The sequence below is a fragment of the Phaethon lepturus genome, unplaced genomic scaffold, assembly GCF_000687285.1.
Source record: "Phaethon lepturus isolate BGI_N335 unplaced genomic scaffold, ASM68728v1 scaffold17097, whole genome shotgun sequence".
In the NCBI taxonomy this organism is placed as follows: Eukaryota; Metazoa; Chordata; class Aves; order Phaethontiformes; family Phaethontidae; genus Phaethon; species Phaethon lepturus.
Window position 1 is genome coordinate 38,365 of NW_010551328.1, and position 20,630 is coordinate 58,994.

The 20,630-nt window shown below is 43.5% G+C and overlaps 1 protein-coding gene across 1 annotated transcript in view; it reads left to right on the forward strand.

Moving 5' to 3' along the window:
* Positions 1-1,305: 1,305 nt before the first annotated feature.
* SLC15A2 (solute carrier family 15 (oligopeptide transporter), member 2) overlaps positions 1,306-20,630 on the forward strand; it is a 39,467-nt gene continuing 20,142 nt past the window's right edge. The window contains exons 1-9 of the mRNA XM_010290871.1: positions 1,306-1,437; positions 4,759-4,846; positions 5,575-5,716; positions 7,555-7,647; positions 8,764-8,863; positions 14,051-14,141; positions 16,281-16,358; positions 19,118-19,200; positions 20,417-20,503. Coding sequence (XP_010289173.1) covers positions 1,306-1,437; positions 4,759-4,846; positions 5,575-5,716; positions 7,555-7,647; positions 8,764-8,863; positions 14,051-14,141; positions 16,281-16,358; positions 19,118-19,200; positions 20,417-20,503 — 894 coding nt within the window. The remainder of the gene's footprint in view (positions 1,438-4,758; positions 4,847-5,574; positions 5,717-7,554; positions 7,648-8,763; positions 8,864-14,050; positions 14,142-16,280; positions 16,359-19,117; positions 19,201-20,416; positions 20,504-20,630) is intronic.

The following is a 20,630-nucleotide window of genomic DNA, read 5'->3' on the forward strand; positions in this document are numbered from 1 at the left end:
TCCCTGGGGATCTTCAGTGGAAGCAGAGCTAGTGCACATGCGGGAATGTGGGAAGTGATTATGTGCACTATGTCACATCTGAGTCCCTTATCTAAATATTCTCCATGTCTTGTTAGCAATAACTGCAGCCAAATTAAGGATCTGTGGCGTAAGCAAAGGTCTCTTTCCTGGTTTGTCAACTGCAAAGTCCTGTGATACCCAAGCACTAGAAGCAGCTTGGTACTGGAGCTAGGTATGAGTTTATGGAGACTCCTTGTATCAATTGCAGATTTTGGGTATGGTCTGTACTTTTGCTGATGAAAGAAGGGAGAAATATTTGGGAAAATTCTTTGAACATTTGTCTTTAAAGAAGCCAAATGCAAGAGGAAGAAAAAAATGCCAGCACTGCACTGCGAATACTGCAGAGCCAAAGGCACTGAGGATAGTTGATGGGAAGGTTGTGAATTTTGCTCTGTAATTGAAACTGGCACTGGAATAATACTGATGAAGAACTCCTCTGTTCCCATGGGAAGGGCATGGAAGGATGGACAACAGGGTACCTGCAGGAAACTGAGCCCGTGTAGCTGCAGGGGGAATGCAGGGGCTCTCAGCACAGCATAGGATGCATTTGCTACATAGGGAGCCCCAAGGTGGCCTTTTGGATAATAGGAAGTCGAGACAGGGTTTGGGGCTGCTCCTGGGTGCTGGCTGTGCCCTCTGGATTAAACGATCCCATAGGAAAAGGCAAGGTCATTTCAAGGAATTCATGTGGGAATGAACCCTGTGTCACATCACGCCTGGGATAGCAAAGAAATGATTTAACACAGTGCAGGCATCCATGACACCCAGTGTCTGAGGGTTTGGTGTGATGAGCATTTTAGTAGTTATGACTTGGGATGGATGTGTGGCTTTTCAGTGGAATGAGATCTCTGCAGAATAAGCCTGTCATTACCTCATCGGGAGGGAGATGCACACTGTGCTCCTAAATCCGCAGGCTGTAGGAGTATCTGGGACCAGGGATTTTTATTCAGCTCACATCTGTTCAGCATACAGTGCTGTGCTGGGCTGGTGCACGTACAATAGCTGGGGGCACGCCAAACAAAAGGGAGGTCCGTGCCACAAAGTGCTGGCAGCCCCAACCTGTGAATGATTTAGGCTGTGCTCCTTGACTCTTCTTGAACTCTCGAGTTGTCTTTCCTGGTAGCCTCTCCCTCCCTTTTCTGCCCTGGCTGCACAAATGTGCTCAATTAGGGTTAACTCAAACTGAATCAAACTTCATGCCTGAGGTTGGAAATCTTCCCAGTCAACTCACCACAGCCACATAGCATGGTGGGAGACAAGGCGAGAGGGGAGATGAACACTTTTCAGAGAAACGAATCCAAGGAAACTTTGTTTGCTTTCATTTCTGCAGGAGATGGTCCCCCCAGAGGAGATTTCCCTGTTCAGAAAAAATCCCCGGTGAGTGTTACAGCTCGTTTCCTTTGCTTTGCTTTCTGCTCAGCTTGCTCGAAACATTGCAAGATCTCTCTGTTCTTTCCTCTGTTGTGCTCTGGCTAGAGACAAACACCCTTTCTTGCAGAGGGTTGAAATAAGCTTTAACAACTGAAGGCAAAAATCCCTCTGCTAACCTGATTAAGTTAAGAAAGGGCAGCTTAAAGGGAAAAAATGAACTGTCTGAATGTTTGGGAAAAAGGGTAAGTGTTTGATTGTTGTCTTTTTCCTGAATGCTACTTTCCTTGTGGGAAAGGACTTCTCTGAAGTGGAGGGGGATGTGGTGTGTGGGAGGGAGGGAGTTGACCTGTGCATTTGCTTAGTTTGATGAAACCCACCAGGGAAGGGTCCCCAGATGCTGCAAAGCGGAAGGAAGGACAGGGATTGAGCACAGGCCACTGATGTGTGTTATGGAGCGCAGCTTGTAGTGCCAGAGCCTCGGGTTTACATCTTTGGCTCTGATTTGAAGCCAGATTCTGATGAATATTTTGTTGCCTTGCAGCTTTGATGTTTGTGCAGGTTTTCAGGCTAATTCTGGTTGAGTTCTTGACCCCTAAAAACTGTACACTGTGACTTCAGTGAGAACAGGGCTTGTATTGCACCTGCTTTGACTTGCAGGACAATATGGTAATTCTTGCTCCTAAAGCTCACAGTCATGTCATTAGCAAGCCAACTATTTAACTCGCAATTTTAAGTACTGTGCAGGCATTAACCATTGGATATCTAGAGATCCTGTGAAATATTAATCTTAGTCACATTTTGCAGCTAGTCAGCAAGAAGGAGAGTTGAAAACAAACATCTCCTGTAGCTGTCACTTTAAATGACCTTTCTTTTTTCCAAAGACACAGACTATCAACTTCCACAGTATCTTTAAGAGCTACATAATCCTGCAGATCCCAGGCTTACAGTGGTAGCTAAGCACAGCAGGCTATCTGTGGGCTCATGAATCCAAGCTTAGCCTCTTTGCTTTTGCTGGGGCACTCTGCTGAGCAAGGTCCTCCTTCACAGAAGGGAGCAAACTGCATCTGGCTTTCCACATGGATGAAAGCTGCCCACTTTTGGATGTCCAGGCAGGCCACAGGCAGGTCAGTGATACAGCAGAGAAAATACATGAGAGTTTCTGTGTGTGCCGATGCCATCTCATGACATACAAGCCAGATGGAAGCACCCCTGCTTGTAAATTGTTGCTCTGTGTTTCTAAGCAATTACTCCTGGCTCAGGTGCTTGGGGAGGTTTAGCTGGGAAGTCACCACTTCTCTCTCTCCTTTCCCTGCTTGCTCCTGCCTATCTGCAGGAGGTGCCCGTCCCGGAGCAGGAGCATCTGAAATGAGTCACTGCCAGGTTTTCTGTCACCGCAGGACACAGGGTGGCATGTGATACCTTAAACTACTGCAGCTAAATCTGCAGGGCTTGCGCATTGGTGTGGAGGGGTGAGTTCAGGCAGCAGGGTTCCCGACACCTGGCCATCTGGATTTGAACAGTCATGCTCTGCATCTCCATCAAATGTTATTAAATCTCCTGAGTACTGATAGTGAAGTCTGTGAAAGAGAGGAAGAAAAATACCCCTGTTGTACAATTTTACTTCCAAGTTCAGAAAATGCCTCCAAGCACTCACAGGAAACATAATTTGCCTCCTATGACTTTTCTTCTTTATTATGAAAAACTCGTTGGAGAAAGGTGTTCTGTGTGTGCATATGTCTGTGTGTGCATTTACAGCTTATATATGCCAGCATTTGTAGGCTAGTCTAAAAGCAGGAGGCCCCTGTGTGGTTTCCAAGGGAGCCCACTCTGTCTTACAAGCCATATGCTGAGCATGATGGTTTCAGAGTAAATAATAAATGAAATGGATAATTACATATTTAGTAAAGCAAAGAGGCCAAGAATTTTTCAATAAAAAGGCAGCCCATAAATAGTGACAAAAAATATATATAAAAAAGGACAAAAATATTTGTCTTTAGAGATGTTGGGTTAAGTAATAGAAAGCATTTTTTTGTTTTGTTTTGTTTTTCCCAGACAGCCAGTCTTTTCTCTTTTGTTGCTTTTGTATGATGTTGAGCAAGACAGCATCATTAAAGGCAGCATCACCTACTAAACTTGATGCCATTGCTTTGGGAATCCAAATAAGCTCAGGTCTCTTGGTGGTGAAGTAAAGCTGAATAAACACATCTATTTTGGTATCTGTATTTGCATTTGGGACTCTGGGAAGAAATACAGGAATTCATTATTTCCCACATGAGGCAGAGAAATGACTGTGAAGAATTCATCTCACTTCACTGGCCTGTACCATGTCTGTTTAAAATCCTAAATATAAAGGCAGCTGTTAATATCACACTCCCCCCATCCTGCCAGCCCCTCTCTCCCACTAATTGGCAGAGGCTGGGCAGTGCTGTGAAAACCTGCTTTCCCTGTTGTGAGGCAGTGGAGCTAAGCAGCTGGAAGCTACTTAGCTTAGACCGCAGTAGGGTAGCAAGAGGGATGGAGGCCCACTCAAGGTCATGCCAAGACTCATCTATTTAAATGCCTTGTATTTCACTTGGAAACTGCTGATTTTAGCTCGAGTGAAGTCAGGTTCAGTGAAAGAGTGGCCACGCTCAGACAGGTTTGACAGTCCTGTCACTGTTTTGTTTAGTTTTGATTAATAAATTGAATTATCCATAGCTGTGCCAGTGCTCTTGGAATTCGAAATGGATGCCATGCCAGAAGGAGTGCAGGACACAGGGCTGATGCTCTGCTCTAGTGAACGTGGAGGCACAGCTCAGTGCAAGTGAGGTGCAGAGTTTGAGGGCAGTTGTCGCAGGGGAGGCAGCAGCTTCACACAGAAGCGGACAGCAGCTCCCTGGGGTCTACCAACTGCTGAGGCAAGGTCTGGTACTAGGGGAGGGAGCAGTTTTGGGGCAGAGTAGTAGCTTTGTGTGAAGTGTAGGAGAAAAGGCATCCGAAGGTGTTTTTGTATCTCAGTGGGTTCATGCATTGCAGTGGAGAGATGGTAGGACTCTTCTGCTGGAGTTCTAGAGCTACAAGTGTGGTGCACTGCTGGCAGCCCACGAATGCCCATGGCGGTCCTTACTGGGCCCATGTCAGCCAGGCTGATTCACTGGGGAGCTTTAACCAAAGCAAGATAGGTTTGGGGTCCCTTTTCTCCTTTGAGTCCAACCCACAGGCCAGTCAAGCAGCAGTGGGCACCTGGTTTTTGGACTGGACTATTCTCCACTGCCCAGGCACTGTGGGGGTATGTTGCTGGGGTGAAGGCTTTCACAGAGCTGTTACGGTCTCATTTGTCTCCTGCAGAAACTCTGTGGCTCCAACTACCCTCTAAGTATTGCCTTCATCGTGGTGAACGAGTTCTGCGAGCGCTTCTCCTACTATGGCATGAGAGGTACGTGGCCTGTGTCTGGGAAGCAACTTTCCTGTGCTTGGGTTTCTATAGGCACTGGCCTGGTGTTTTAGGGCTATGCTCTATGTGGTCTCAGCTGTCTTTCAATGTAAATTGGCGTTTTAGGATGCAGGTATGAACAGTGTGCCCTAACATTGATGCTACGCTTGCTCTGAGCAGAAGTTGGGACTAGAGAGCTCCAAATGTACTTTTAAGTCTAAATTTTTATATGATCCTCTCTATCAAACCTGGTTTTCTGGTGTGTGATGTCTTTCATAGTTGTTTGCAACCAGCGTTTTTGGAACTGAATTATACAGGCACCTAATTTGCAAATAGAAAATGTGCATAAACAGAACTACAGGTTATGGCAAGATAAACTAGAAAATATATTTTCTGGCTAAACATAAATGTTTATAAGCAAAGGACACCTGATACTCATATATCTCATTTTAGCTTTTACTCTGTCAGGGATTACGAAGTCTGAAAGCACAGATCTTTCCACAACAGTGCTTGTAGCTGCTAGACAAGTCAGTGGGGTTTTTCGCCACCATGATGTAGTTTCCTGCTTACCTGAAGATATACACTGAAGTCTGAAAGCACGGATCTTTCCACAATAGTGCTCGTAGCTGCTAGACAAGTCAGTGGGGTTTTTTGCCACCATTATGTAGTTTCCTGCTTACCTGAAGATATACACATTAATTATCTGATGTGATTTACTTGTTTCCTTTTAGCTGTCCTGACGCTATATTTCTTAAGCTTCTTCCACTGGGATGAGAATCTCTCCACTGCTGTGTACCATGCCTTTTCCGCACTATGTTATTTCACACCTGTTATTGGAGCCATCGTGGCAGACTCATGGCTGGGGAAATACAAGTAAGTGAAGACACCTCTCTAATTCAGACAGCATACATCTACCCCATGCAGCCTGTGCAAGGGCAGTGCTGTGTGTGCTCCCAGTTGTGAGCTAGCTCAGAGTGCAGCAAAGACACTCTTGCAAAGGTCAGCTCCTCTCTCAACGGATGAACAGCTGATCTGTTTGCTCATGCTGTTCTGTGCTCCTCTTTCACACAAGGGCCAACAGGCAACAAAGTTGGCACAAGTTAAATGTCACAAACATACTTTTCCTCCACTGTCCTTCCCTACCCACCCTGAGGAAGCTGAGGTGTTTGGTGATTAACACTCAGCTTGCTAAGATCTGCTTCTGAGAAGGATTAAAACATGGTGAGGAAGTGGTGTCATCCTCTAGATCTTGCAGTTTCAGATGAAACATCACTAACTAAACTAAATTTATGCTTTCACACCATAGGGAATGTGTAAGCACACCCATTTTTTTTATGCCAGAGAAACCTGGGCTCACTCAAATCCTCTCCCTCAGCACCTAACCTGGTAAACTGAGTAAGTTAGGCAGTCTTCCACTGGTAAGTTGTGGGGCTGTCATCTGCCACAGAGCGATGGTGAGCAGCTGGATATAGGATTTTCTTTGCTTAGCACTGTTTGTTCATTGTCTGAGGAGTCTTGGCTGTCAGAGCGATGAAGTGCAGCTGAACCCTTCTCTCTAGGACTAAGCACATCTGGCAGAAGAGTAAAAAAAAAAACACCAGCTTCCATATGCCTTTCCAGCAGAAAGTTCTTAAGGAGATACCAATGTTCTTTTTTCTTTGTGCTCAATTTTAGTCATTCTTTTGTCCTTTTGAATGAAAAAAAATAAGTGGGGGTTTATTAACTTAATTATTTAAGGTCACCTAGCAATGTTCATTGGTATTTGATGATATCTATCTTGCAGCATGATGTTGTGAGAAGGTAAATCCTTATGCAGATGTTTGTGCATTTGGCAAGAGACTTTCCCTGGCATAATCCCTATGACTTAGTGGGAAGTGGCTTTTGCTGTAGTAGCTAGACCTCAGCCAATACCAAGGACAGGAAAACAGATTAGAGGGGCTCTTGGGAATGATCTGATGTGCCTCTAAATCAGTTGTTGCAACCAGGGTTTGGATGTGTTGCAGACCACTTCCATGCTCAAAGCTCATAGGGCTTCTTCTAGTGCCTCTGTCCTAATAAGTCCTTCCATTCTCTGTGTGTTGTCTACACATAAATACATAGATATCTCTTAGTCCTGAAGGTGATGAAGGAATAGAATACACTCAAGAGCCTGATTCTCCTAGTTAGATTTCTTTTCCCTCACCAAGACATGGGAGGTACTTAGATGAGCTCAGTCCTCCAGAGGTACTTGGGATGTAGAACAGACTTGTAATGGGGAAACCACACTCCCAATTTGATGTGTTAGTCAGGTGGGTTGAATGTGGGCAACAGTCCCCTATAGGTGCCTTCCAGTCAAGGGATTCACTTGGGTGCATGCTACAAAATGCCAGTTAGTAGTAATCTTGAAACTGAGCTAGACCTGAACAGTACTCTTCTGTTTGCAACCTTCCATGTGTGATGAGACTGGAACATTTTTAGTTTATTCTGCTCAGCAACCTCTGCAAAGAAAGCAGGGGCTATCCCTCCTTAATCTGAACCCATTTGCCATCTTTTTTGTGTCAACACTGAGTGCAGTAAGAGTTATAGCTGCCTGCTATACCAGTGGTACAAACAAACCAGTTCCTTGTGTGTCTGCAAAGTAGACCTGCTGTATCAGGAAGCACAGGCACACTCTGCTTTTGGATTGTACATCACCCAGCACCTTCAGTCATTGCTGTTTGCTTTCCTCACAGGACGATCATCTACCTCTCCATTGTGTATGTGGTTGGCCATCTGATAAAGTCTGTTGGTGCAATTCCATCCATAGGCAACCAGGCGGTTCACGTGTAAGTAGCTGTTGAAGCCACAGCGCTGTAGTAGGTTGCGATGGTAGTTGGTTTACCCAGGACTGTAATTTGTTTCCCTTCCATCAGGCCAGCAGTTTGGGGACTGTACATGGGTTCTTTTTATCAGGGAAGGGTTTGGGATGTCTCAATAAGAACAGAAGGGCAGATCTAGCGTGTGAATGCACCAGAAGGGGTTGGAAACCACCACAGAGACTCTAAGCCCTTTGACATCGGCACCTCTGATCACCCCTCTCTGCTATACCATGCTACTCGAGTTTGGTCTCCTCCATCCAGCTGCCTACACGAGGCTTATTCCTCCCTCATTTCCTCATCGGCATAGCTACCCAGCTCAGCAAGGTCCCCCTGTGTGCATGGGAACACAAACCAGAAGATACATTTTCTGATGTAACAGAGGGAAGGGTCTGTCCTGTCTCTTCCACAGGGTACATCCCTTCTTGCCCTCAAAATTCTGAACTGATAGGCAGGCTTGTCAGAGGAGTTCCCCAGCTGGCATCTCTGAAACTACCAAGCTGCTTTTACTAGGTGGTCACAGCTCTAAAAATATGCACATGCAGGCCAGGAGCGCATCTCATTTACAGAACAGTTTCTTTTTGTCCCAGACCTGGCCAGTCCTGACACTCCTGTTCCCTAGATGTAATCTGTCAAGCCAACAATGGTATTTTGAGGAGCAGTGGGAAGTAGAAAGCACCCAAGAATGAGCCTAATTCAAAGAGTTTTTCTGTGCTTACCCAGGCTGGAAGGCTGCAGGAAAAGGCGCTTTTTTCCTTTTTTTTTTTCTTTTTTATTTTTCTCAGTTGATCTCTGCAGTCTTTTGCTCTCATATGAGTAAAAAATAATAACACGGATCTTTGATCTCTACTGTGTCCATTGGGCCTCAGAACAGCAAGAAACTGACAAAACCAGTTTGGTTAATTGACTGGTACTGAATGCAGAAATGAGGATAATTAATTTGTTTTTCCCACTTAGCTGGCTCATCATCACTACCCATGTGCAAAAGACAATGATACCAGAGGAATCATGGTTGAGTGACACTAAAATGCTCTCATAAGCACTGGAAAGGTTCTGCAATGGTGATATTTTTGTTCTTGCATGAAGGATCCTGTCTATGGTTGGTCTGTTTTTGATCGCCCTTGGAACGGGAGGTATCAAGCCCTGTGTCTCTGCATTTGGTGGGGACCAGTTTGAAGAGGAACATGTAAGACTTCTTTTCTTTCCTAAAATCTGCAGTGTCTACTTACTTTATGGGATGTTAATATGATCAAATCCTGTCATACTAGAAGAAGAGCCAGTTTGCTAGGGGAAGATACAGTAAGATGTGAGGTAGGATGGTTCGCTTAAGACTTGAGAGAATATGGATGCTTCAGAAAAGCAAAATGACAGCAGAACAGGACTGATATTGGGAAGGATAGGTCATAATTGCATCAAGTCATCTAAATGTTAATTGGATGTCAGAGTAGTTGAAAAATCCTGTATCGTGTATCGGAACTGTAGCCATTTCTGAACCAGCTTAACAGGGGTGATTATAATGCACTGCAATGGAATACAGCAAATTAAAGAGAAAATTGTATCACCAGCCTATGCTTCCTTGGGAATTTTCCCTCAAATCTGTCATAATGTGTGTCTTAGGTGTTGTACAGAAAGAACTGTAGGAAATTCCAGTCTTTTGAAAGTGGTGCTGGTACCAAACCTGTACAGAATGTTTTCTAGACATTCCAGAATGGAAAATTCTGAAGAGTTGGGAAGATGTTTCTTTTTAGCTTTATTTGTGCTCTGCATCTTGTGAATTGTCATCCAGTTGCTTCATGTCCTCATTCTCTGTCATGAGTACTTAGCCCCTCACCTGCGCTAATCTCAAACTCCCATTATGCAGCACAGTGGCTCAACCAGGGATAAGGTAGTGCTTAAAGAAGCAAAGCAGGTCAGGAAGTACTAATCCTCAGGCAAAATGCTAAATTTTCAAATTGACCTGAAATTAAACACTTAGATTAATGTTGACCTCACACACAAATAAATATTTCTGTTTTCTCAATGACAGCATTCAAATCAGCAACTTCTGTGCATGGAATAAGTCCTCAAATATGTAGAAGGCCACTGCTACAAGAAAGAAAATGTGCTGGGGTCTGTGATGAGTAGGCTTAAATTCAAGGAGGATTATTTAGGACTGACAGTAGGAAAAAAATTTCCAGAAATAGATCTAGAGAAGTACTGCAAAAGATTAGGACCTTTGGGAGATGGAAAGTCCATCTGGAGGCATTGAAGAAGGACATTAGACTAACAGTCTGTCAGGAAAGGCACTGGTAGAGTTGGATAAGGGATGGCCCCTGGGCCTTGGATGAGGAATGGAAGCCCCATAGGGCAGTTTGTTGTTTGTCTTTTGCAATGCCCCAGCATGTAGTCAGCATTTAATGTATAAATGATACAGGCTAGAGTGTTTATTTCAAAATTTTGTGAAGACTTGTGCTTTCTGCAGATGAATTGTGTGTTGCTGAAGTGATGAAGCTTATGGTTACTAACAAGTAACAAGACACAGGATGTTTCATGGCCACTTGCTCAAAGCAGACCCGTCTGCAGGCATGTCCACCCTGTGCTGTCAGTTGGACCTGGTGCTTTAGAGAATGCTGCAGAAGAGGGAGCAGCAAGCATCTGGTGATCACCAGCCTCTCCAGTTGGCACAACTCTGACCAAAAGCAGGCTGACATTACAGCACATGTGCTCTGGGAATACGCTGCGTGCATATTAGTGTGTGGGCATCCCAGCTTGCAGTGCCAACAGTTGTCCCAAAGGGATTCTAACAGGTGTTACAGCAGCATTTTCAGAAGTGCTACTTCTATGAATATTAACGATTAATAATGTTTATCCAGCATCTTTCAATTACCACCTAATTATAGTATGATAATATGTACCACATCTTCAGAGTGTTTTGTAGACTTCAGCTAATGAATCTCAGCACCCCAGTCAGGCACATACATATTATTATCCCAAACTTACAACCACAACTGAATTACAGAGAAAAACCTGAATTGCCTGTGGTTGTGTAGACCTGCACCCATTCTCCAGCATTAGACTACACGTCTCCAACAAACTTATCAAATACTAAGGCTCAAACATTCACCTGTGTGTTGCCTTCAAGAAAAAACTAATTTAGAGAAAGAAAACTGTAAAAAGCCTTCTGATAAGGACAATGCATTCTGCTCTATTCATTCTTTTCAGAATACAAGGTTTTGTATTTTACTGTTTTGAAATTACTTGGCCTTTCAGAAGAAAAAAATGTTTTATGCTATGTGATAGCAAATTTATGTCTTCAAAATTGGAATGAGAAATTTTGATTTTCTAAGGAATGAAAGGTTTGAGGCCAACCAGAATATTTCTTCCCTCTGGAGTGGTGTTTGGGAGGACTTATGTTTTTCATCTTCCACTCCAGGTAGGATGAAATAAGTTTTGAAAATTCCCAATGAAATGAAGCATTTGATTCCCCCTTAGTTTTCAGGACACCAATAAATTTTAGCTGAGACCTTGTCTCAGCTGACCTGAGTGCACAGGCTTAGTTGTTCCATCTGGAAGCTAGGGATATGGTAGTTATGTATATAAAATGAATAAATAAATTGCCCCTGCTATTTTCACATAGAGACAAATTTATTTTTTGAGGTAAAAAGAAAACCATCAGTTTGGTTTTCTTTGAAGTACTTTGAATGTAATAGTCTTGGATCTGCCACTTTGAGAACAATACTACTACAAACAGTGATGGAGGCTGATTCAGAAAAAAAAAGGGAAAGTAGATTTATCTGCTGGAGATTTCCGAGCGTCTTTGTCTATGGGATTAGGAGTGCAAGCTAAAAATGCCTGAACAAAATTATATTTGCAATATGTTATATAAATGTGAAGGCTGCTGTGCATATTAATTAAGGACCAAAGCTCCTTTCAGACAGTGTGATATGGTGTTTAAGGTACTAAATAGCTTTCTCATTGTTTCTTTATTTTCCGGTTGCCAAGGAGATCAGGATTATCGTGTACGGTACCTTTTCTCAAATTAGCTAATCCAAATCATGTTGTTAATGTAAGTCTGCTCCAAAGATTAAGAAAATAGGAATTCTTTTTTCCAATCAGTGTAATTTTCAAGCTGCTGGGTCATATTTTTTTTGTACTCAGTTCTGCTTTTCTCTGACCATTTATTTCATCACCGAAATCTGAAAATGTGTGAAAAAAGGTGCCCCAAATTCTTTATGCATCACTATTCTCTTCTCTTACCAGCACATTCTTTTTGGTAATTGTTGCTCTAGATTTTATCGAGAGCTGCATGCTTGAGTTTTTCTCAGCTCTCAGAAATTGAGTTGCTCAGATAGGAAGGGTTAGAGATATGGCATGAGAATTTGACTAGAAGAGGGGTAGGACTGTGAGGACTCTACTGCACCAGCCATGTCAAGCCGTGGCAGGGCTACTCTGGGAGCGGGAAAGATTGCTGAGGCTGCTCATTTCTCTAGATTTCCTTATGATGACAAATAACTAGTCACAAAGGTAGAATGTAGAAGAAAATATACTTTCACTAGCTTAGCAGTGGAAAGTTCCAGGTAATCAAAAACACTGATAAGGACAGAAATGGCGTATAAGAGATAGAAAGACCCAGTGCTGTTTGCTGTTAACCATGGGAACATGCCATAGAAATGATTATTATAAGGCTTATGAATCCTTTAATCCAGGATAAATAATTGATGAGTAATGTATGGATTAGATTGCCTGGGACACGCTAAGAAATGAGATTTTGGTTCTTCCACAATTTTAAGTTGATGGGGTCTTCATAACTGTGCTGGGGCAAGGCAAAAAGCCCTTAATCCAAGTGAGGGGACCCCCAGACTCCTCGGTGGGTGGCAGTGGGAGGTGATGGGGCTCTAACCTTTACCTTCCCAGTACCTGCTTCACAAGGGGACATAAAGAAAAGCCCTCCCATGCTCTCCTATCTGCCTACCTTCCCTGCACTGATCCCCTGTGGTAAGAGGCTTCTTGCCATATGAAGTAGCAGTATTTCCTGTTGGCTTCACCATCAGTTACGGGAAGTTTTGTTATGTTTTTGGATCCCAGGCTTCATCCCTTAAGAGCTGTCCTCTTTTATCTGCCTGCAATTCTTCACATTTTCTCCTGTTTGCTAGCCTTGTGAAGATTGTTGTCTCAGGGAGCAGAAGGAAGGGGGACATATTAGAAGGAGAGGGGACAGAACCAGGCCCCTGAGGAGCTTCCTCACACTCAGCTAAGTTAAAGCTTTGCATTCAAATGATGCTCAGGTCATAGAGATGTGGTTCAAGGTGCCCTAAGGAGCTCTCTGCCAGGCACCAAGCCATGTCCCAAGCAATTTACCCACTACCTTTATCAGACCTGGTGACAGCTGGGAACGAAGCCTAGATGCATGTGGAGTATATTGGCTGCCTGGGATTGGGCTGTACTTATATGCTGGTTTCACTAACTCAGGTGTCCCATAGCTGGTGATACAGATGATGGGGTATGTCAGGTAGCCCGCTCTTCTTTCTCCATTCTGCTGGCCTACCGAGGCACAGGGAGGAGGTTTAGTGCTGTGTATGTGCAGGCAACTGTGCATGTGTGTCTCCCCACAAGCAAGGAGAGACTGCTCTTGTTTGAATGCCTTCACATGTTATTCCTGCAAAAAGGGCCAAACTCTGCATCAAGTTCTTGATTCCTTCCAAATTATGAATTATGCAGGAAGAAAGAAGATCAACAGGAATCCTTGGGCTGTATGGACTATAATATGTTACAACATCAGTTAAATTCTGAACTCTTTCTCTTAGTGTTCATCCCTCTATCAGGCTCTTGAATTTGCTCCCGTAGATTTAATTTACCCTATTAGTTTGAGGTTGACTGGCCTCGGCTTGGTAATCTCCTGTCTGCTGGATACCTCTCATTTTCTGGCACACACTCATCTATGCTGTCATTACCAGCTCCTCAAAATACACAGGTTTCTTTTTCTATTTCTACACAGGGGAAAAGGGGAAAAAAAAAAAAAGAGCTCAGACATGGGAAGAAATGATGAGCTTGTCAAACCGTGCCAAATTGGATTGAATTAGGTGACAGAGCATCTGAATCATGCTACTTGTTTGGAATAAGTAAATGCTCTCCCCTCCTTCCAATCTCACAACATTCTTGAAGCAGTGGCTTTTCCTCTGAAGTGCCAAAAAGCCCCAAAGCGCTTCTCAAGTAATGTGCACTGATTTGTGTGAGCATTTACCATCACCTGAACGCAAGCTTGTTTGCTTAACATTTTATGCACTGCGTGCCAATATTTACCCAGCCTTCCTAACAAGAGAATTGATAGTGTTCAATTTGCAAGCCCAATGCTGTGTGTTAGCTGTGACATTGATATTGTCTTCTCTTGTTTTAGACCTCGGAGAGAAGCAAGTTTTTTTCCATCTTCTATTTATCCATTAATGCTGGAAGTTTGATCTCCACGTTTGTAACTCCTGTATTAAGAGGTCAGTGTTGATTTAGAATAAGACAATAAATTAGCTGCCCTCTGACTACTCTGCTGTGCATAGTTAGGCTCTTATGACAACGGAATGGCAGAAATTATGTTATCTGTGGAGTGGCCAGTGTATTGCATTTACGCCTTGTTAATCCTGCCTTAGCAGCATAACAGATTTATAGTACTATATTCCTGGTTGTATTTCAAAACCAGCCTGAACTGTAGAATTAAAATGTGAAAGGTGGAAGGCCCTATATGGTCATCTAATCCTCCCCATTGCCAGTGAAGGATTATTCCCCTGTCTTGCCTGCAGGTAACCTGTGGATGGGAACTGATCTCTGCTGTCCTGTGCAGGTGTCTGGGCTGAACAACTTAGCAGGGCTGGTTTTGAAGCCCTGCTTTCTCCCCCCCACAGGGTGCTGCTCACTTCTGGAGGGCTCTGTCCTGGCATCCAGGCATGTCTGCATGGGTCTGCTTGCAAGATTGCAGCCCTGAGCAGCTAGCCTTGAAGACAAAGCACAGGCCTATGCCCCATTTAAGACCTACTTTATATTCTAGCCAGTTTGCACAAGCCTTTTTAGTCCCCGAGCCTTGCTGCACTTACTTCATTGTATCGCAGTGCCTAGAAGCCAAGGGGATTGGCATGCTCTAAATTCAGACACAGAGGCAGAGCAGCAGGCCATAGGCAATGGGGATAGGCATGGGGACAAGGTAGCCAGCCTTCACATGTAGTAGCAATTTTTTTCATTCTGTCCTGTGGCCTCCAGGAAGCTTTCTTTGAGTGTTTTTTTTTTAACAGGCCGTTCATTTCACGAGGCTGTGGGCAATTGTACTTGTCTCATACTTACACTGTGTGTATGGGCAAAGACAAATACTGTATCTCTTGCTCTTTTTCTCACTGGTCAGCATTCTGTTGGGAACGGGCTTTTGCTCAGTGTAGTCAGTGGGCAGATGAAAATCCAGTCCCCTTTGAACATCAAAACCTTTGCCAATATAGCCTAGCAACAAACTAGTTGCAACATGGAAATGATGGTGGAGAGCATGAGGAAAGAGTAAAATTTTTGCTAAGTGTGAAAGCTTTTCTCAAAAGAGCAAGAAATGCAGTTCATAGACATTTGGCTGGAACGTAGAAGATACACTTCTAGGTGGAGAAGTCCAACTCATTTTGCATGTCAAAAGTTCAGCGTGCCCATAATGTCTCGCTGCCAGCTTTGTTAGATTTCAGCTAATTTGCTGAAAATAAGTAAATAAATGCTATGCACGCACACAGCTATGCAGCGACCGTGACTGCCCAGGGACAACAAACAGGAACAACTGAAGACTTCATGGGCTGGTTTCCTGTTAACTATGTTGGCTTATTTTAGCCATTTTGTTGTTACTCCATGTAAGAATGCAGTAATTTGTAGCCACTGCAATACACTCACAGCCCCCACTGCTGGCTTGGTGTTTGCAACAGGACCTCTAAATTCACGTGGTGAGAGAACTGACCTGGTCCATGAGGCGCAGGGTTTTCAGTGAACCATAGCTCAGATCGATCAAAGCCATGCTGTAATGAACCTGGCTTCCTGATGGGTTATTGCAAGACCTGACATTTGGAGCAGGCTGTCTCTAGTGAGATTGGGAATATGGCAAGAAATGGAACTGGAGTTTTAAGACTAATCCTGTGCTCCCACTTATGTAGTAAGGGTATTGGCTTCCACTTTGTCCACTGTAGGTCACTATGAAATCAGATTCAGGTTTTTAGCTCAATAACTCATGCAGCTGGCACAAATAATGTGGAAACACAGTACTGCTTATTTAGATCTAGGCAAATACAGAATGGCTTCAGGTTATTTTAAATGTTGTGGGTTTTTTTCCCAATTACAGTTCCTTCTACTTCTTTCTACCTATTTGCCTGCTCCCTCCCTTCTACCATTGTCATCAATATCCCATTATCAGCCACTTTTGCTGGCAGACACTAACCCTGCTTCCAAATTGTCTTCATCAAGGGAGGACAACTGTTTCAAGGAGATTCAATTCACAGTGTCAAGCACCAGCAAAGAAGATTTAAAGCCAGGGGAAGTGACTGATTTAGGGGAAGCAAATCAAAGGCCCTGGTAACATAAGTCTGACTGTAATGAGATGCTTTTATTTCTGACTTCTTTTTCAGGGGATGTGAAATGTTTTGGAGAGGATTGTTATGCACTGGCTTTTGGTGTCCCAGCAGCACTGATGGTGTTGGCGCTTGGTGAGTGGAAACAATAATGCTTGTAATAGGAGACACCATTTTTGAGTCCATGGATAGATGAGAAAATGCACAAATTTACTAGCTCTGTATGGGTACTGTGATGGGAAACTCAAGGGTTCCAGGTCATCCAACAATTCCACAGTTCAGAACAGTAAGTAAAATCACTAGTTCACTTAGTGGTGGGCAGACCACTTCCACGGTTTTACTGCAATCCTTTATCATAGAATCTTTGCATTGGGAAGGGATCTTTAAAGGTCAACTAGTCCAATCCCCTTGCAATGAGCAGGGACATCTTCAACTACATGAGGTTGCTCAGAGAGCAATATCGAGCCCTATCATGATACTGATGAGAGGGTGGTCTGGTGGATGTTTCACGATACAGTTACCTTGCTCTATAAAGCACAGGGAGGCACCAAAATGATTCTCCTGATGGCTCACAGCTTTGCCTAAGAGCAGACTTAGCCTTTGAACTGCAATCTGAGTAATCCTTATAGTTCCCCAGCTTGTAGAAGAAAAGCTTAGTATGCCAGTTCTAACCTTTCCACAGGCTCTTTGTGGCCATCTTTAATGACTCAGACTTTTGCTTCAGAATTTATGCGCCATAGAAATAGCAGAAGGAGCTGAATGAGATGTTACTTTATTCTGAGCTGTCTCACTTTGCTTGGCTGAAGTAATTTCCACAATTACAGTGACAACTTATTATGTTGCAATAAAAAGCCCTTATTGTCCAAGTGTCTGGAGGCAGCTGCAATAACCCTGCTTCCTAAAGCTTACATCTTAGCCCTGTTAATGTACTTGTCAAGATTTCTTCCTTAACCTTTATAAACTACTCGGCAATTTCCACATTCTTACTGTTACTCCTTGGTAGCCAAATACAGAGGACACCCCATTAGCTTTAGTTTCACAGTTGCAAGCTGCTGAGGGGAGCAGTTCCCTTATTACCCCTTATTTGAGAGGTTTTGACACACCATGGGGTGACTTCTCATTCAGCTTGTTAGCTTAATTGAGAGACCAAGCAATTGTGTGATTTCACCACAGCATCTGCAATTTGAAAAGTTTGTCCCCCAGAGAATGTGAATGTTGCCTGCTCCTCTCAAACCTCCATCAGAGAGAAGAATCAGGACACTGGGGAAATGTCATCAGGCCACCGCTAATGTTACAGCAATTATTTTCAAAAAAGTGCATGGTCACGGGTCTGAGAAGCTTCTCTTTTCCCCCCTGTTCCTATCAGTTTAAGGCAGCACAGGCTCCTCTGTGCACCATTGTGTGATGAATGTTTCTAGCAGAGCAGTAGTTGCCCAGGGGACAATGGACGTGTAAATATTGCAGTTTCAGTGAGGGCATCAATCGAAATGTGTTTTTTAGCTAGTGTCCTGCTGCCAGATTCCACGGCCTGCCCAGCAAAGCAGCTCTGTGTTCTTTTGTAACATGCTAAAATGCTCCTGGAAGTGATATATTGGACTATGTGAGCAGCATGCAGAACTGCAGAAAATACCCTTTCAGCCCTGACTGGCCCTCTCCCCATGATGATGGAAAGCAAGGATAGATTTAGAGGCAGAACAGAAATCTTACAGAGCAAGATTTTCTGGGCTGCTTCAGTTTCTGAAAGATGAGGGAAGATTGATACTATTTAATTTGAAATGCCAAACCTAATGCAGGAACCTCAGTTCCCAAAGGAGTCAATGCCATCACCAGAAGGTATTTCAGCAAAGCTAATGAGTCACCTTTTAGAGGCAGCAACAGGTCCACAGGGAGATGCTAAAAATTAGGTAGTGCAGCTACCCACTCTAGGTGACTTTGGACAAGTATCTTTCAGTGCAACTCACCTAACTGACTTCAGAGGTATCTTTGACAGTTCTGCAAGTCAAAACTGGATGCAAAGGGTCTTCATAGTCAGAAAAGAGAAATGGTGAGTTCCCTGCATTGTCCCAGGCCTCCTGTGTTAGGACAGACATGCCTGCTTTTCTCCACTGGCTGTGGACTGACCCAGACAATTGGGTTAGTTTAAAAAGTTGAGATTGGTCTGTTATATGGATTTCACACTCAGCTTTTATTGTGCTTCTCCCTGCTAATGTCTTTAGAATTGCAATGTGCTCAGAGGGTCTCAAAGAGCAGGACAAATGATATGTAATCAGACAGCCCCATCTCTGTCAGGATTTTGAAGTCTTCGTCCAATATTCTTTGTGCTTTGAGGGAGAAAACCAAGACAAAACAATATCTTAAATTATATATGCCTTTGTGGAAACCATAAATCAAGGTAATTTCTGTTAACACCAGTGTGATGCAGTGACCTTCGTGGCAGTTTCCACTGAAATGTGAGTACACAGAGCCCACGTTGGATCTGGATTAATCCTCAGATGGTTGCAATGAGTCAGGGCTGATTTCCACCATCAGGTGCAGCAATTCAATGTGGGTTGTATTTAAGTTTAGCCTACAAAAAGTACAGATGAAGGGAATTTTCAAAGCTTTGCTTTACAGCATGAATCAGATGTGGACGTGCCTGTTGTGCCAGAGCAGATTATGAGAAAATTACGGTGACTTCCTAGGGATCACACTGCCTCTTGCAGGATGCTGCATTTTCTTCCATCTAAAGGCATTAAAGGATTCCTGTATATTTATTTTGTTAAAAGTGCGATCCTGCAACCCACAAGGGCAGAAGATTTCTTGTTGAATACAGGTGTGGGGGATCCTTCCCAGAAGCCAGTGCAGGACTGTGCCTCAGTCATGTGAATTCCCGTTTGGGTTATTGTATTTTTCAGTTGTATTCATTGCTGGAAGTGGACTGTACAGAAAAACACCACCACAAGGGAACATCTTACTGGAAGTGTGCAAATGCATCAGCGTAAGTGTGTGCCATTCTCTCTTTTTCATGCATGACTGAATTTGCAGGTCAGAAAAGTGCAAAGGGAAAGGGGAGGTGATATGTGGAGTTCTTCTGTATGCTGCTGCTGGCTGTCTTACTGATGAGCTGTAAGGAGTAAGAAACACATTTAGGTCCTAGCTTATTATTTAAACATTTCAATTGTTTTTCCATAGCTCCATGAACTGTTCAGTTGGTGTCAGTAGAACCACTAGTGGCAGAGGCTGATGGAGACTGAACTGAAAGGAAAATTCAGAAACTTAGAGAGTATCAGATGTAGGACTCAAATTTTTTCAGCTGAATAATTTTAATGAAGTTTATCAGTTCAGCAGACAGTAATAGTAAACATTCGTATTATGCACATTCAGCACGTTCATGTAATGCAAGAGACACCTGCTGAAATTTTTCATAGTGTGTGAACTGAATATAGTAGGTGAAAAAATACTCATCATTAGGTGGATAATGATGTTTCTTCTTCAGGAAGCTGTTGCTACCAGCAGATGTTTTCTCTTTACCTAGGTCAATCCTAGCGACAGACTTACCTTGGGGAAACAGCACAGATCTTAAAAAATAGGATTTCTAAGTGAGGTCTGCTGCTCTTTTTGCCAGGGTGGCTATGTTCAGTGTGTTCCATGACTGGAGCACACAGCATAAACAAACAAGTTACAAATTTGGTGTCACTGGTTTCTCTTCCAGTGAGAAACCAACTTGAAAGCTTGTCTAGGAGTGAATGAGGCATGGGCTGCACCAGGAGTATGCAAAGAAAGATCTACAGAACAAGAAGGCAATGAGAGTTCTGTTTGACATTGCTTTGGATAACAAGGCATTTCCTCCCCAGCACAGTAGTCAATCCAACAGGTCCTTATTGGAAGAGAACTGAAGAAATGATGTTTAAAGCTTTATAATGTAGCAGGCTGTAAATAAAACATGAAACAGTCTTTGGCTATTGTTAGATTTGTCTCTGGAAGGCAAGCCCATGAGGTAGTTCATTCCCACATCATACCTTTAACCAACCAATGTCACAAACTTCCCTGCGGAGAATTGATCATAAAGCGTTGAATCTGAGATTTTGGAAGTCTGCAGCAAAACTCCCACAATTTTCTGGCACTGCTGACATTTGGGGATGGGAAGGGCAGCCTTAAGCTGGGAATGTGACAAGTGCGGGCGTGCCACGAGAGTTACCTGTTTTTCTCTCTAGTTTGCTATTAAAAACCGGCTGAAAAACCGCTCCCGTCAGATTCCAAAGAGAGATCACTGGCTGGACTGGGCATCAGAAAAATACTCGGTAAACAATTCTCTACCTCGGAGTTTTGGAGGGGGAAGGGAAGAGACAGGCAAACAGAAAGGGGAGGCTGGCCTGGCCGCACCAAGCTCTCATTTGTCCTGTCCCTTCCCACATCTGTACTCTCCTG